The sequence below is a fragment of the Rhipicephalus microplus genome, chromosome 7, assembly GCF_043290135.1.
Source record: "Rhipicephalus microplus isolate Deutch F79 chromosome 7, USDA_Rmic, whole genome shotgun sequence".
NCBI lineage: Eukaryota > Metazoa > Arthropoda > Arachnida > Ixodida > Ixodidae > Rhipicephalus > Rhipicephalus microplus.
Window position 1 is genome coordinate 6,177,495 of NC_134706.1, and position 15,027 is coordinate 6,192,521.

General features: G+C 41.9%; 2 protein-coding genes across 7 annotated transcripts; one reads left to right on the forward strand and one right to left on the reverse strand.

The window, feature by feature from the left end:
• Positions 1-7,777: 7,777 nt before the first annotated feature.
• Positions 7,778-14,602, forward strand: LOC119174595 (uncharacterized). 2 transcript variants are annotated; one of them, XM_075868517.1, is made up of 4 exons: positions 7,778-8,219; positions 8,294-8,419; positions 9,876-9,982; positions 12,961-14,602. In XM_075868517.1, the coding sequence occupies exons 1-3, from the start codon at positions 8,068-8,070 to the stop codon at positions 9,910-9,912; spliced, it is 315 nt and encodes a 104-aa protein (XP_075724632.1). In that variant the 5' UTR covers positions 7,778-8,067; the 3' UTR covers positions 9,913-9,982; positions 12,961-14,602. The 2 variants fall into 2 exon arrangements, 1 of the variants encoding a protein (XP_075724632.1); XR_012884793.1 differs by lacking the exon at positions 8,294-8,419.
• On the reverse strand, positions 9,982-14,490 carry LOC119174593 (uncharacterized). 5 transcript variants are annotated; one of them, XR_012884790.1, is made up of 5 exons: positions 14,351-14,490; positions 13,626-13,658; positions 12,949-13,035; positions 11,718-12,802; positions 9,982-11,126 (listed from the first exon to the last, which is right to left on the reverse strand). XR_012884790.1 is itself a non-coding variant. In XM_075868516.1 (4 exons), the coding sequence occupies exons 1-4, from the start codon at positions 13,705-13,707 to the stop codon at positions 10,957-10,959; spliced, it is 381 nt and encodes a 126-aa protein (XP_075724631.1). In that variant the 5' UTR covers positions 13,708-13,762; the 3' UTR covers positions 9,982-10,956. The 5 variants fall into 5 exon arrangements, 1 of the variants encoding a protein (XP_075724631.1); XR_012884792.1 differs by having other exon boundaries at positions 11,718-11,759; positions 12,676-13,035; XR_012884791.1 differs by having other exon boundaries at positions 11,718-11,759; positions 11,871-13,035.
• Positions 14,603-15,027: the final 425 nt, after the last annotated feature.

The following is a 15,027-nucleotide window of genomic DNA, read 5'->3' on the forward strand; positions in this document are numbered from 1 at the left end:
GCGGAATGTTCATTATGACATCATCGCAAACACATTTCCTTCTCGTACGTTTTCTTTTTTTTTCGCTCAAAGAAGCGTATTGTTGTGTGGAGAATATTCGCTAGGGTTTCTTTGATGGTGACTTAATTCAAAACAGCTAGTCCAGACAGAGCTGTTTTTTTCAATATTCAGATATATTGACCAACAATAAGCGCAATAAACGCAGGTGAGTATCATATGTGGCCTGGGTCGTTTTCATACCACAGTTACAACAATAAGCTATTACAGCCGATTAACAACTTTCTGGTTTGTTTCATAAACAAGGTTATACTTGTATATACAAATGTGTTAACTAGAAGGTGGTGCGTATGTATGGCTGGGGCTCTTTCGGTTTTCTTGCATCGTTTGCGAAATATTGTTCTTCATAACGCTATTGAAATGTGAAATAGACAAGAACAATTATTTATTGCTCATAAACTAATCTCACTCATCAAAACAAGAATATTTTTTTAAGTATGTATTCAACATGTTGCCACTAAAAACAGAGCAGGATACGCCTATGCAGCGCTGTGGAGGATATTTTAAACTTATTTATTCGATTCTCTAAAGGTTGGCAAGGCGCTTTCGTAAATGTTCTACATCGCGAACATTGGTCATTGCAGAGTCTCGTTGACCGACTTTTTGAGCTCTCAGATATAAGGAATTGTGCCGGCGATATTTTTATTTGGAACGCAACACAAAAATCATCCCCTTTGCTGACCTGTCGAGATTAAAACTGCAGCACACAATCATGCAGATATAGTCAGATGCAAAAATTTACCACTGAAAAACTGACCGATATAGGTGCAATGAATTCTTCATGGCAACTCGCCATGCCAAAAATTAGCACTTCGGTTTCAGAATTTATTTGAAAGTGTCCATACTTATCACTGCAACAAAGTAATTGCAGCCCACTTTTAACCGAGATATGCTGATCCTATTAGCGTTCACACTCATGGGTCATATTGGAAACAAGCTTCGGCGGCACCAGCTTTCCATAAACCCGTATACTAAGAGAGAAAATATTTTCGGCTCTGCCACATTACATTATACGTAACTGCAGAGCTATTTGCTGTATGCTTCATTTGTGGACAGTCGGGAGGGACATCTTTTCCAGGTGAACTTACGGGAGTCAACAGCTTCATTAGTATCTGTAAAAGACATCAATCGACATTGCTACAAACAACAGATTGCTTGCGCAAATGCTCCCACTAAAAAGAGGAAAGCAACGGAAGTTCTGGGGGTGAAACGCAGTCACCTCTAGGTGTAAAAAAAAAAAACTGAAAACAGCCGAGTTCACGTCATCGTCAGCGTGCAGGAATTCTCAGTTATAGTAGAACAGTCACTCTCGATTACCAAAGTGATGCTAACTAAAAAAAGAAAAATGGCAGACAAATAATGTGTGGTGATCAAAAAACTAGGTGCATTGCTTTCCACAAAAAAGAACTGTGTTTCCTTTTTTAGATTTAATACAAAATCGGCACGAAATAAGAAAGACCAATTAACCACGCTTAATTCAAGTGCTGAGTCTCATGTTCTTATATATGATGACGGAAACATGCTACGAGAACGAAACTGGGGTGATGAGATCACCTGGCTTTGCTACCTTCTTTCTGAAGGTGGTGTTCCGATGACGGCTGAAAATTCAGCAGAATTCCGGCTGGTCGAAGAGTTTTCGCTTGTCCCTAATAATTATGAAATCTTGAGTTTCCAATGAAATGGTTTTGTTTCTGTTGTATTACCGCCCTCCTAGTGGTAACAATTCAAACTTTTTAGAATTCTTTGATCCATACTGATGTTGGACCGGAAACACTGGTAGTATGCTACCTCTTACAGGTAAAATCAGTATAGATGGTGTGAAACCCTTAGAAAGTCCGTTTGAACTCTGTTAAGTTATTCAATCAAATCGGTTTTCTAATGCTATCATTATCCCAACCGAGGTTGACAAAAACTGTGCGACATTAGCAAGGATGTTCATCACTAACATAAATGCTTCGAAATGTTAATTCAGCGTACTGAGCGCGCCCATCAGTGGCCTTCTTCCTATTTTTATTTTGATTAAGAAAGCCGTAAGTTGTTAACCCTCTCAACTCAGACAGCCAATAGTTACGCGAGGTATTCATTTATATGCATTGGCCACATTTCTCAGAGAGATATCATTAACCGTTCGTTCAAGTGTGGATAAATCAGAAGTCACCTATATAAATTTCCATGGCTAGCTGATTAGGGTTCACAGGAAATGCTTTCTATACCAACAGCAGAAGCATGCGAGCAAACCCCCCCCCCCCAAAAAAAAAAAAAAAACCGTGGCTGACTAAAGCTTGCTTTAGGGAAATAAAACGTAAAAGTAAATTTTTCGAAAACTTTCTGATATACAAGAACGACGAAACGCTTATACGTTTCAAAACCTCGCAAAATAAACTAGTCTATTGGATTACGAATAGAGAAATACACTTGAACAACTTCTTTGAAAGAGATGTAAGGAGTAACATGATTTAGCTCGGTCAATACTAAACAAATTTCTTGGCCGTAAAGGTAATACTTCAGGCCTACTGAGCTTGTGATTGGCGGTGACGCTATTTGTAGCAATGCTTTAGCGAATTTATTCAATATTATTTTCTGTCTCAAGGAAAGGAAGAGCACAATTCAGCTTATTTGTACCACCTATTGAATCATACCGAATATATCGGCAGCAGGAGGTAGTCACCGGCAAATGTACCTCCAACATGCTAAAAATTTCAGAAGGCTTACAACAACGTAGCATAGGGCCTTCGCTTTTTTTATATATCTAAATACTATTATAACATTGAAACGTTTGAAAAATGTATTATATTCTGTAAGGTATTTTTTTCTCCCCCCCCCCTGCAATAATGCCCATTTGGGCTATGTAGTTTGCACTAATGAAGTAATAAATACGTAAATGAATAAATAGGTGAATAAATAAATAAATAAATAAATAAAATAATAAATAAATAAATAAATAAATAAATAAATAAATAACTAAATAAATAAATAAATAAATATACGCAGATGGCTTCGCCGCAGTGGTCTAGTGGATAAGTATTTGGCTGCTGACCCGCAGGTCGCGGGATCGAATCCCGGCTGAGGCGGCTGCATAGGCCCGTGTGCTCAAATTTGGGTGCACGTTAAAGAACCCCAGGTTGTTGAAATTTCTGAAGCCCTCCACTACGGTGTCTCTCATAATCATATGGTGGTTTTGGGACGTTATACCCCACATGCCAAAATATGCGCAGATGATACAACCGTGCCTCTTTCAGCTGCAAATTATAGAAGCTTAATGACGCGAATGAGGTACTGCCAAGGTTGGCCACGTATACAAGCATCAACTGTTTAAATATAAATATATCAGAAACAACAGATAAATATTTCATGCCGAAAAATAAAGAAACCCTTTATCAAGTCCCGTTAAAACTTGGCAGATGATGATTTGGAAACTGAGGATATCTGTGTTGTTTGGTAGCCCTGCATGCGGGGGCCACCTCTGATCGATCATTAGTGGCGAACGCAGTTCAGAAGACTTTTTTTTTAAATTAAGCGTGCGTGTTCTTTCGAGTATTCAGGTGCAATAGACATATTCTGTGGTTTAAGGTAAACCGGGACTTCCTTTGTGCCGTTTGCCAGGTCAACATTTGCGGGGCACGCATGATACCCCAACTGGCACCCGGCAAGGACTATTGTTCGTCACCCCTCTTGCTCTATTGTCCGGCTGCTGCCAAGGTGGTTTAGTCGGCTTACGCCAGGAATGCTTTTCGTTTTTTGCTGTGGCCGACACGCTTAAATATACCCATCGTTTCATTGTTCACCACACCCTGATATCTCTCTTCGAAAACAGCGCGTTTCAGCGTCACCAAAGCTTCAGCGCACTAAGTCTCGGGCCCTTCTTCGCTGTGGAATGCTGGTTTGATACGGTGTTTAGGCGGACGTTTCGAAGTGACGCAATATCAATCTCAATTACCGCAATTAGCAATAATTATACAATGCGTTAGAGCATTTACGATATAAATTCGGCATTAACAAACGCAAAGCTAGAAATTAGTGTAAAATACTAACTCGCAAACAAAACTTTCGCTGTCAGATGTTCTTTAAAAACAGCGCGGCTTGATAGTTCTTACACTGTGGTCACAAGTAACACCGTAGCGCGTTACTTGTTTTAGGGTCTTAGCAGCGTATACTCGTTTCAATACCGAACCGTATCGGGTCATTTTCGGGCCATAACCGATATCCTGCATGTGATTTTCCTAAAATCTGCCCCAACGAATTATTGACGCAGCTTCGGACAGCTGTTGGTCTGCTAGGTATGAGCAAAGAATCTGCTGACGGAATCGGGATTGTGTGTGCTTTTGTGTGTGTGTGCGTGCGTGCGTGCGTGTGCGTGTATGTGTGTTTGTGTGTGTGTGTGTGTGCGTGCGTGTGCGTGTGTGCGTGCGTGTGTGTGTGCGTGCGTGCGTGTGTGTGTGTAAGAGAACTTAGGGGCACCCTTTCGGGGCATTGGATCGCAGCAGGTGGATTGCTTGCACCTGCGCGTTTGCGTGCACAAAAGAGATGCTGTCCGGAGGGACAGAGCGTGAGCATGTTCACTCCATGCCCCGCACTGACTGTGTCTCTTTGTTCACGGCGAAAGCATTATGCTTCTTCGAGAGCCTAAGGCGACATGAAAACGGTAGGTGTAAGTCACCGTAAAAAGAAGTGCACGCGCTGAACACTCCGTTCTGAAGGACCACCGCATCGAATTGGACATGTCCGGCAACTCCGACTTGGAGGCGGATCCTGTGCGCGGATTTTTGCGGAATTCCGACTCATCCAGGAGACAGCGGGGGAACTTGTTCAGGTCTACAGGTGCACTGCCGTTCGAGAGTCTGCCAAAACAGAATTTTGCCCATCGTGGAGCATAGGCGTGACCATATATGGCACGAAAAAAACGCTTTTCGAAATGCAAGTGACACGTGGAAGTCAAATGTTTTTCTTTCAGTGAAAACACATACAATATGGTTTTATTTCAATTACTTGCTATCTTTACTGGCGTCCCTCTCCTTCAACTAAAGCGCATTGATAACGCGGTAACAGGAACCCTACTGAACAACGGTTAATGTAGCTGCAGGACAGACCGTGGCTATCGCGAAAGGAAGAGGTTTGATTAAGTGAAAGGACAGGGAGGTTAGCCAGTTCTTAGACCGGCTGGCTACTTTGTTTTGGGGAAAGAATGAGGGGAATAAAAGATGATAGTAAAAATGTTGCAAAGAGAGAGAGAAAAAGCTACAGAGGAAAGGGTGATTATACGAGGCTTCTACAATGCTTTTAAAAATGGAAACTTTAGATTTGATTCGGTATTTTTAGTATGTTATGTCCAGCAGTCCAAAAATGAACAAAATTTTCATTTAAAGTGCCTAATTTAGGAGGCGTACATGTTTAACTCGCAGGGACAAATTTCATTACTTGTCATTCTCGAAAGTTCGCGACGCTGTAACTCACAAATACTACCGTTACAAAGAAGAAGTGTCGTGTATGAAATATATGCGGAATGCCCTGCTGTGGTAGTCTAGTGGCTGAGGTACTCGGCTGCTGACCCGCAGGTCGCGGGATCGAATCCAGGCTGCGGCGGCTGCATTTTTGATTGAGCCGAAAATTATGTAGGTCCTTGTGCTGTTCTCTTCTAATCGTATATGGTGGTTCCGAGGCGTTAAATTCCACATATCATTATCAAATGTATGTAGAAGGAAACAATAAGTAGTAGTTTCTGAAACTTGAAAAGGGGTGAAGAGTACTTCTGAAAAGTGGTATAAATATGTGACATTTGTAATATAACTGGTGCCCAACAGTTGATAGAACTTATCAACTGCGTCTCGAAAACACATTTTGCTTCTCTTTCTCTCTCTGCAAGGGCAGCCACACTTCTGGTTATTCAACTTCAGAACAGAGGTCAGCAACTCTTGTGTGCGCTCCACAAGAAACATACCTTAAGCTTTGGACTGCCTCTGACTCACACTCACCAAAAATGTTGCTGAGGCGGACTCACATTCAGGAAATTTATCTTCTACCGGACCCACTCGGACTCCAACTTACCGAAACATTAGTCGCCCGGACTCACTCAGTCGACTCACAAGTCCGTTCGCCTAGCGTTACCTTCTTCGACCATGAGGTCAATGCCCAATGACACCAATATGTCACATAATCGGTGCTCTTCTTGGCGCCTTTCGGTATATGGTGCCTTCTAATACGACTTACGAGTGCGCGTGAACGAATAAGGTCCTTTTTATTAAGAAATGTTAACATTAGATATAGTTTGCTAAAACTGCTGCTTGGCTGAGGTGGTTCATGGTTATGATAGACTTGCCAGCGCAAAAAGTCGATACACTTAAGAACACCGTATGTGCGTGTTTCTGAAGAGTTTCGTCTTCCTGCGCTGTTAAGTCTGTCTGAATAAGACATACTTAATAAGAACTCCTTGAAACAGTGTGGGGGGAGGGCGAGATGAAGTCCTAGTTGCTCCTCACCTAATTCACACCTCTAATCAAACAACATTGAAGTTATATATAATATACACTCCTATGAAATACGTGTGTGCCGGCGGAAATGGAAATGCCGATTCAGGTAAAGTTCATAGTAACGCTGGACATGAATATGGATAATGAGCCAGCGAGAATTTACTTCACAGACATGACATAAAAGCTAGCTTTTTTTCGGTAATTATACTGTAAAAACTCAACAAAAATACACAGCTACTTTTTTCGTGAATAGGCCATTAAATCGGTTCTCGCATATTTGCGCGTGTAGTTTTCTAGTACAAGCGTGCCGTGAAATGGGTATTTTCTGCGTGTAGCCTGCGCATACACACTTTTATTGGCCAAAATGCGACGCTCCCGTCAAAAAGGAAAAGTAATATGCAGGCCTCCACGGTTGCCTACGAAAGCGCGGTGGGCAATTCCGGAGGCTAAGCACCACAAATTTTGATTTCGACCATCTCCACTTGAAGTGCAGTTCTCATCCGGATAACGCGGATTACTGTGTGTTTATTGAGTTCACCGATGCTTTATTTGCGGAAAGCGTGAATGCTGGAATCTTGTGGGCTGTTTATTGTCAGGCTGACCAAAAATGGTATAATCATGTGCCACAGAGTCAGATGTCGTCACATGTCATGTAACTTTGCAGGCATCTTTAAGCTAAAATGACATTGCTAAGGTCCGGTGGAATAAAATATGTACAAATTTTCTCGTTAATTGTAGCATTTTGGGTAGTGTGACGCTTCGTGTGACTGCACTGCCTTTACGAACATGTTCGCATTTGTCTGGTGTTTCTGTCTGAAAGAAACTACTAAACAGGCAACTCGTAATAATGCATGCCACTGCAAGTCACTTGCCATAGAAACAGAATGCACGATGTTTTTCAATAACAATTTTGCACACACAAGTTCAAGGGAAGAAGGAGGCTTGAAGCGATGAGACCGGTGTCGTACACGTTACAGAAAACGTAACTGAAGAAGTGCTTATTGTGGTGAATAGTGTGCACTGAAAGGCATCGAAAGAGTATTGGTTCAGTTTTGTGGACGGTGAAACTGAGAACATTGTGTGGTGTGAGCAGTGTAATGAACGATGCGTCTTCTTTGCGAAAAAATTGGCACTCCTTGCGGGCTGGTGGCAGTAACAAGTTGTCGATGGAATTCGACGATTCGACTTTGTAGTCAAGGCAAAAATCGCATTTGACGCGACCATCTGTGAGCGCGTATACGTCTAAAGGTTGGTGCACACCAGCGACTAGCCGCGGTCGCGCGACCATTTGCGACTGGCGACCGAATTGCGAGCGACGTTCACACCGGCAAGGCTTCATGCGAGCGACCGGAAGTCGCAAACCCGGAGAGTCACGTACAGATCTCGTTATCAACGAGAACTTGGGCGACCGGCGACGATCAGCTGATCAGATACGGAGCCCGCTGAGCGCGATGCGTTTGTTTTTGACGGCTGTGTGTGTGTGCGTTCTCCCGGCAGCATCATAGACTTCGAGTCGAGTGATGAAGAAGAGGTTGTGGCGGTGCTGATGTGCTCAGCCAACGTGTCAGCGCTGGCAGCACAAAAGCCTTCAAAGCAAGCAAGGCGATGGTGGGTGAGACCGTCCCTTCGCTCGCGAGAAGTGGCCGTCCACACAGGGCGTCTGCTCTTGCGCTCGCACGACGAGGAGAATTTCCGAGAGTAAGTTTATGGTTGTTTTACGTGCTCATAAGATAGTGCATAACATGTTACCTCATTCTATTTTTGGTGGTTAGCTTCATGCGGATGCCGCCACGAACGTTCGATACTGTGCTCGAACTGCTGCGCCCCGCAATATCCAAGCAGGACACAAACCACCGGCCTACAATTTCGGCGCACGACTGCCTGGCCATGACCATTAGGTAGGAGCGTGTGGTTTGAAGATTAATATGCTGTGGCTTGCGGCTGCGCTTCGCTTGTAAGGAAGTTTTGCTTGGGCGGATAGAACGAATTGCATTTATGACGTATGCGGGCTCGATGATGCAGTCGTTACTGCGGCCGGCAGTTTACGCGTAGGTGACGGGTTTGATTACGGCCGCATCGATCGCCTTTAGGTGGAGGCGAAATGCACTTAAGTTGGCGCGTTTGTTGCGCACGTACGTTAAGAATCTCAGGTGGTGAATATTTCAAAACCATCTGTTGTTGCTTATTGCGTAATCAGTACGTGGTTTCCGCTTGTAAAATCCCAGAAAATGGGATTCTGCGCTACACAATGACATTACATTGTGGACCGGTCAGTTCCCGTTTTCTGTTATCCTGATGCACAGGTACTATATAGAACGCAATTATTAATGATGTTATAAAATAAGTGAAACACAATCCTAAGCTTTGCGAGTACAATTATGCACAAATTGTTAGGACAAATTGATGTGCTGTTCGAGGCACTCAAAGAGTATTCATGCCAAAAATATTTTTCAGCATCGGGGAGGGAGGAGGTTCAACCAACCACCCTTTATGTATCTGCATGCACGACGGTGTGTGTTTGCACAAGTACACATGCGAAATTTCTCACAAACATAGGCAGTGTTTAACCCCTGCACCTTGCTACAATTATACGTATGTTCTGTTAAAATGACAGTGACCCAATACACTGTGGACAGTAGCGCAGTGGCAAAACGTATTGTGGACGGTAGCACATTGTGTGAAAGCAATTTGAACAATTGACTTGAGTGATGTACGTTTTGCGAAATAGGTTCTCCTTGAATTTACAGCTTTTCAGAAATCCATGCTAAGGAAATTGCTACAGGTACGTTTAGGTTGCCCTTCTTCAACCTGAGTGATATGAGCACGTACGCTCTTCCATGAAAAGGTTGATGCATGCTTATGATTCGCTAAAATGTGTAGGCACAGAAATATTCACTGCATGTACGACAGCTTGCAGAGTGCACAAGCAGTGCGACCGTTCGCGACCAGTTGCAAATGGTCGCGCGACCGCTCCTAGTCGCCGGTGTGCACCAGCCTTAATTTGGTTTAACTGTACAGGGCAATCGTTCTCTCAAAGGTGTACAATGGTTTTGTCCAAATGCGAGCAGTTACTGACCTTGGCTGCCATGAAACTTGACATATCGAAATTTCTAAAGTCAGTCAGCAAATATGCATTCTATCAGAAGCTGTGATGATGTCGTAGAAAATAGACAGCAGAGGTAGCGCTCATTAATACATAAAAATGAGGAACACTTTGGCAATGTAGCGTCATGACTACGACACTGAAATGCAACTATGTGTGAGATTTTCAAGCTCAGCATGCTCCTTTTACAGTGTGTGTCTTCCATCATGGCTGTGCCGACAGAAATTTCACATGGCACTTATGCGTTGTAGGTATGCCAAGGAAGTGCGAGATAAATTGGCGCACTAATTCGTCACAGACGGTCAGGTGCCTTGGCAGGACAAAGTGGTGAACAGCACTTGAGGCGTACAAGGTGAAGGTGGGTTGTAAATGCATTTTATTGCTTACAGAACTTATGTACATAGCATCTTCTTAAGCTAAACAAAGAAGAAAAAAATCACCCGTGACACAACAGATACATTACAGGGAAAACTGTCATGTCCAAATATAACCATGAAAACACAAAAATAAATAATTCATGTTAAAATATTTGAGTTATTGCACGGTTATATCACAGAAATAAGTGGCCTTAAAGGGGTCATGAGACCCAATTTTTAACCATAATGTGTGTTGCATGAGCTGATTCTTGTATGTTCACATACAAGCTGGCGAAATTCGAGCGATTTGGTCAAGCTGCTAATTTTTAATCGCATATTTTTATAAACGAGCTAGTCGCCTGACAGTTGGGCAATACTGACGCACTCACTATCCATGACATCACGAACCGCTTGCTCGACAAGCTGCTGCACAGTGTGCATTCTGGCAGACGGTCGTGTTTTGTCATCAACTGCGTTTGCAATCAAATTTTTTTGCATTGTTGAACTCTCCACTAAAGCTAAATGACTTCCAGGGGTCGAAACATGGCTACTGTGTCAGCAATGTAGCGCTGGTACTTGCAGCAAATAATTTCGTGAATGTGCAATGCGTATACCATTTGCCACTGCTCCTTTGGCTTGTGACGTCTCGCACGCCATGACAAAATGGCGGTCACTTGTGGTAGGTTGAGTTTTAGGAGCCGAGCACTTCTACGGCATATTTTTGACTAAAATAATCTCTTAAGGCCCCTTTTCACACGTGTACTAGCACATTTTACTCTGTAGTTTTGTTTTTTGCTGACAACCGTCAATTGTTGAGTGACCAGTCATGACCCCTTTAAGTTAGGACTAGAAAAGTGAACACAAGATAAAAAAAGGTGGGTGTCATTGACTTTATATATATAAACACTTCAATTTGCTTCACTGCTCTGATGCAATTTTGCCTCTGCTTCATACAGCATAAGTTCTACTGCATGCATTACATCTTGTGCAATGTGCACTGGTAGCTCTCTGAGGCGTGCATCGGTACGTAGAGCGAAGAAACCAATGTTATCTTTTTTGATGACCCCCTTGTTCGCTCTGATGTGTTCAAGGTGCTCCATGCACGCTTACGCCACAGCTTCATGGCTTGTGCCCTCTCCTGCATTGCTGCAAAGCAAGTGTGAATTGCGATTCATGCAAATGCTTTAAGGTTGCATTGTTACTTCATAAAGCACCATTTAGCAAAAAAAAAACAGTGTGAGAACGACAAAGTAGAAACAGAAGAAACAAGACAGAGCACTGACTTTCAGCTACTGTTTGTGATTTTCGGCACTAAGAAAGAAAAAAATATAGAGCAACTGAAGCAAATTAAATAGCACACTTAAAAGATAAATGTGTCAATAGGGCGTCTACTTCTCTGTGAGAAATAAATGGGCTTTTGATCTTTGAAACGGACACTCGTGTTTTGGGACAGGGTGCTGATGTTCTGATATTAACGTCTAAATATTACGGTAGTTACATGGGTTCTGTCTGCCTTAGTATAAATGTGCCCACAATAAAAACATCAGTTTAAAGTCTGTGTTCTGTCCTGTTTCTTCTGTTTCTACCTTGTCGTTCTCACACTCTTTTTTGTTACTATGTCTGTGTACCAACTTGACCGAGCGTTAACCTTATAAAGTTTTGTGTTTTGTAGCATGCGCAGGATTGTTAGAAAAAAATCTGCAAGTTTATCCTCTAAGAGTTAGGGGTATATCTCACCTAGCGCCCTCGCAGGTCCGTTGTCGTCTTGACGAGCGTGACCTGCAGTGAATTATACATATTACTGAAATGTACAGAAAGAGATCCTTTTCGAAAAGTTGTGGTTGTGATCTCTTGCCAGGAGTACCTAAAATAATTTTTTTGTTTACACACCGTTTTGATGGTGGCTGCTCTCTTGAGGTGGTTGCTGAAGCATCACCGCAGGAGGAGGCAGTATTATTATACAACTTATAAAGTGTTGCAATTGCATGTAGCAGAATCTGGTGTGAAAAATTGCATGTAGCAAAATCTGGTGCATGTAGCAGTTCAAAATAGGGCAGTCCGATTCATTTCTCGTAATTATAATTTCTGCTGCAGCGTAACACAACTTAAAATGGATTATTCACTTCAATTATTATCCACTCGCCGCAACATTTCTCTTTTATGCCTCTTTCATAAATACGTCAATAGCACTAAAATGACCAGACTTCCAATTGAACGACCCTCCTATTTATCAACTAGACTACACAACCGGCTTAGTTTCTCGCGCATGTACGGCAAAACGAACTCTTTTAACGCATCCGCTTTGCCTCGTGCCATCACGTTGTGGAATGATCTTCCCGATAACTTGGTATCTGACACTAACCCTGTTTCCTTCCGCAACAAATTGGTCTTACATTTTGGTTGATAATTTTATGTTCACAGCTTCGTTCTTGTATGTATATGACATTCATAATGCTGTGCAAAAAGTTTTTTTCTAATGCGCTTATTGCCCCCTTATTTTTTGTGCTTTATTTTTGTTTGCTTAGGACGTACTGTTCACACTTCCTGTAAGCGCTTTTATGATTTTCCCAGTGTATTATACCACAATCTGTGCCAATTTAACTTACACGTATTGTACACTTCCTAACTGCTGCGTGCCATGAACTGCATCTTTCTTGTTTTTTGATAACGATGTATGATGTCAATTTATACTTACTTATTTCTTGTTTATTTGTTACTCATGTCTCGAGCTTACGTTTTGGCACCTTTCGCCCTTTTACTTGTTGTACATGTCTTTGTTAGCCCCCCTTACTCAATGCCCTAACCAAGGGCCTGTAAGGTACCTGTAAAAAAAAAAAAATTAGGCACATTCTCCAAATGTGCTAGAACATGAAGAAGGTTACAAAACATGTTTTTAAGGTTTAATAGATTGGCTATCTATGCATGCCCTTCATTTGTCATTACTTAGGTGGATTCATAAAGGTTTTACTCATTGCTGCAGGTGTCGACACGAGTCTCCTCAGCCGTATCAGGGGTACGTTACGGTTCCGCTGCATGTCTTGGCCGAGGCGGTGATCTGCAGTGATGAAAATTTCTTTCTATGTATTTGACGATGCCGCTAGTACATGAAAAGTTTTAGGCATTCTTTGGGAGTTAAAATGCCATTATGATTTCGCTCAACACGAGGTTTATTTTACACTTGCGTTACCTCTTGATTGAGCACTGCTGTATGGAAGGTGTGCATACAGAAGTTTATTGTGCCTATTATGTTAATAAAATGCTATGTAGGCTGCACATCTAAATGAGAACAAGAGATATTGTCACGGAGATGAAGTAAAAGTAATTGCAGCCTGTCGCTGCTGAATACTTTGCTTTTTCAGAAATATTTGACGTTGTAAAATAACCACATTCACACAGAAACAATGCCTGTGCCCTCATGTATTTCGGTGTGCTTCTGTTCAGTGTTGAGTGCTGAATGTATTGAAAAAAAGGCAGTGGTTTGGGCAAGCTAACGACCTGAACACCACCTTTCAAGCACGCTTGTATTTTTGATAATTTTGCAAAGTACAATCACCTAGTAATAAAAAATAATGTTTCTAGGTTCAAGTCCATGCATGTACAGCTTCAAGTGCATGCACATTACCGAAAATTTTTGTGCATGCTCACCTCTCGTTAGCCTCTTCTGCTGTGATGTGGCTGCTGCAAGAGAACATGCAATATGTGATTCTGTCAGTGCTATTGTGTGCATCTTTAGAGCATTTTCACTGTTTTGCTACAATATAAGTACTTATGCTGCATTCTTGTAATGAATATGTGCAATGCTTGTCTATGAACAGCCTCATGACACATGCAATAAGCGATCTCTTTAGATTTTTATATTTTGTATTAAGCCTTTCTTTTTTTGGTAAATGAGAGCCGAGAATGACACAGAAGTACACTCAATTCTTTCATTCTTACTGTTCTGTCTTCAATATTCTGTTTTGTGAAGCTGTCCACGTGCCACTTGTACGGTATGCTATATTTTTTGCGTTGTGCTGATGCATTGTGCTATGCTAACCAAAACATTTCATTTTCTGTTCAATGGACGGTAAGCATTATTCATTACCTTTGGTCAATGGCACTCATGTTGCACAGTATCCAGAAAGAATGATGCACTGAGTTATTCTTCGTAGCTGTAGCCACAGTTATTCGACATCAAAACAGCCCATTGCCATCAAGTTCATGATCACATGCATGCCCACTGTGAATTACCTCTTGGGACTTCTATGTTTATGTGCAGTGTACTTATGTGTATTGATATGTGAGTATTTATGTGTATGTATAACAGTCATGTGAATTAAATAAACTTTTTTTTTGTTTAGTACTCAATAGTCAGCTAATATTGAACTTACGCCACAGGCTCAGACTCTCCTTCCATTAATTCAAGCATGGCCTCAAAATGGGGCCATTTTATTGTTGGAATGTCGGCTGCTCCGGCTCCACTTCTTTGTTTTTTCACGTATGTCGTGTTGTTTCCTTTTGAAGATATCACGCAGGTTCTTAAATCGTTTCTCAACAAGGACACCTGAAAACAAAACCCTTGCTGTAAGAATGTATTGTGCATACTGTATCGCTGATAAATTTTCTACTTTATTTCAGCACAATTGTGAGCGGTCTTTATTTTCTTTGCCCAGATCATTTCGGCTGCAGCACCCTACAAATCTGAATATTGGGCAACAAAATGAATCGCATGCCATCTAAACTTAACTATTGGTAGGGGCTTAAACATTGCAAAACCACGACATGATTGAGGGAACCTGCAGCCGAGGGTTCCAGAAATGCTACCCACCTAGTGTTTTAGACCGTCCACCTACATGTGCATGACATCACAGCTGACGCAATGATTAGTTGCGCAAAGAGTTATGTACACTGTTTCTTGAAGGTAAGCATGTCTGCCAAGCTATTGTAACAAAGAGGCTGTTTATACTGTCGGAAATTGAAGTTCACTTGCGAAAAGTCTACTTCATGAACCAGCACATGATGTCTTTATCACCTTCACAGTGAAGCTTTCTAAGCATTACTGCATTGC

Excerpts from the sequence above, each read along its gene's own strand:
- LOC119174595 (XM_075868517.1), top strand. The coding sequence starts at position 8,068 with ATGTGCTCAGCCAACGTGTCAGCGCTGGCAGCACAAAAGCCTTCAAAG. Across the intron at positions 8,220-8,293 it reads GACGAGGAGAATTTCCGAGA|CTTCATGCGGATGCCGCCAC; the intron begins GTAAGTTTATGG and ends TTTGGTGGTTAG. Across the intron at positions 8,420-9,875 it reads TGCCTGGCCATGACCATTAG|GTATGCCAAGGAAGTGCGAG; the intron begins GTAGGAGCGTGT and ends TATGCGTTGTAG.
- LOC119174593 (XM_075868516.1), bottom strand. The coding sequence starts at position 13,707 with ATGCACACAATAGCACTGACAGAATCACATATTGCATGTTCTCTTGCA. Across the intron at positions 11,760-12,948 it reads GTCGACACCTGCAGCAATGA|GTCACGCTCGTCAAGACGAC; the intron begins GTAAAACCTTTA and ends AATTCACTGCAG. Across the intron at positions 11,127-11,717 it reads CGGACCTGCGAGGGCGCTAG|CAATGCAGGAGAGGGCACAA; the intron begins GTGAGATATACC and ends CTTGCTTTGCAG.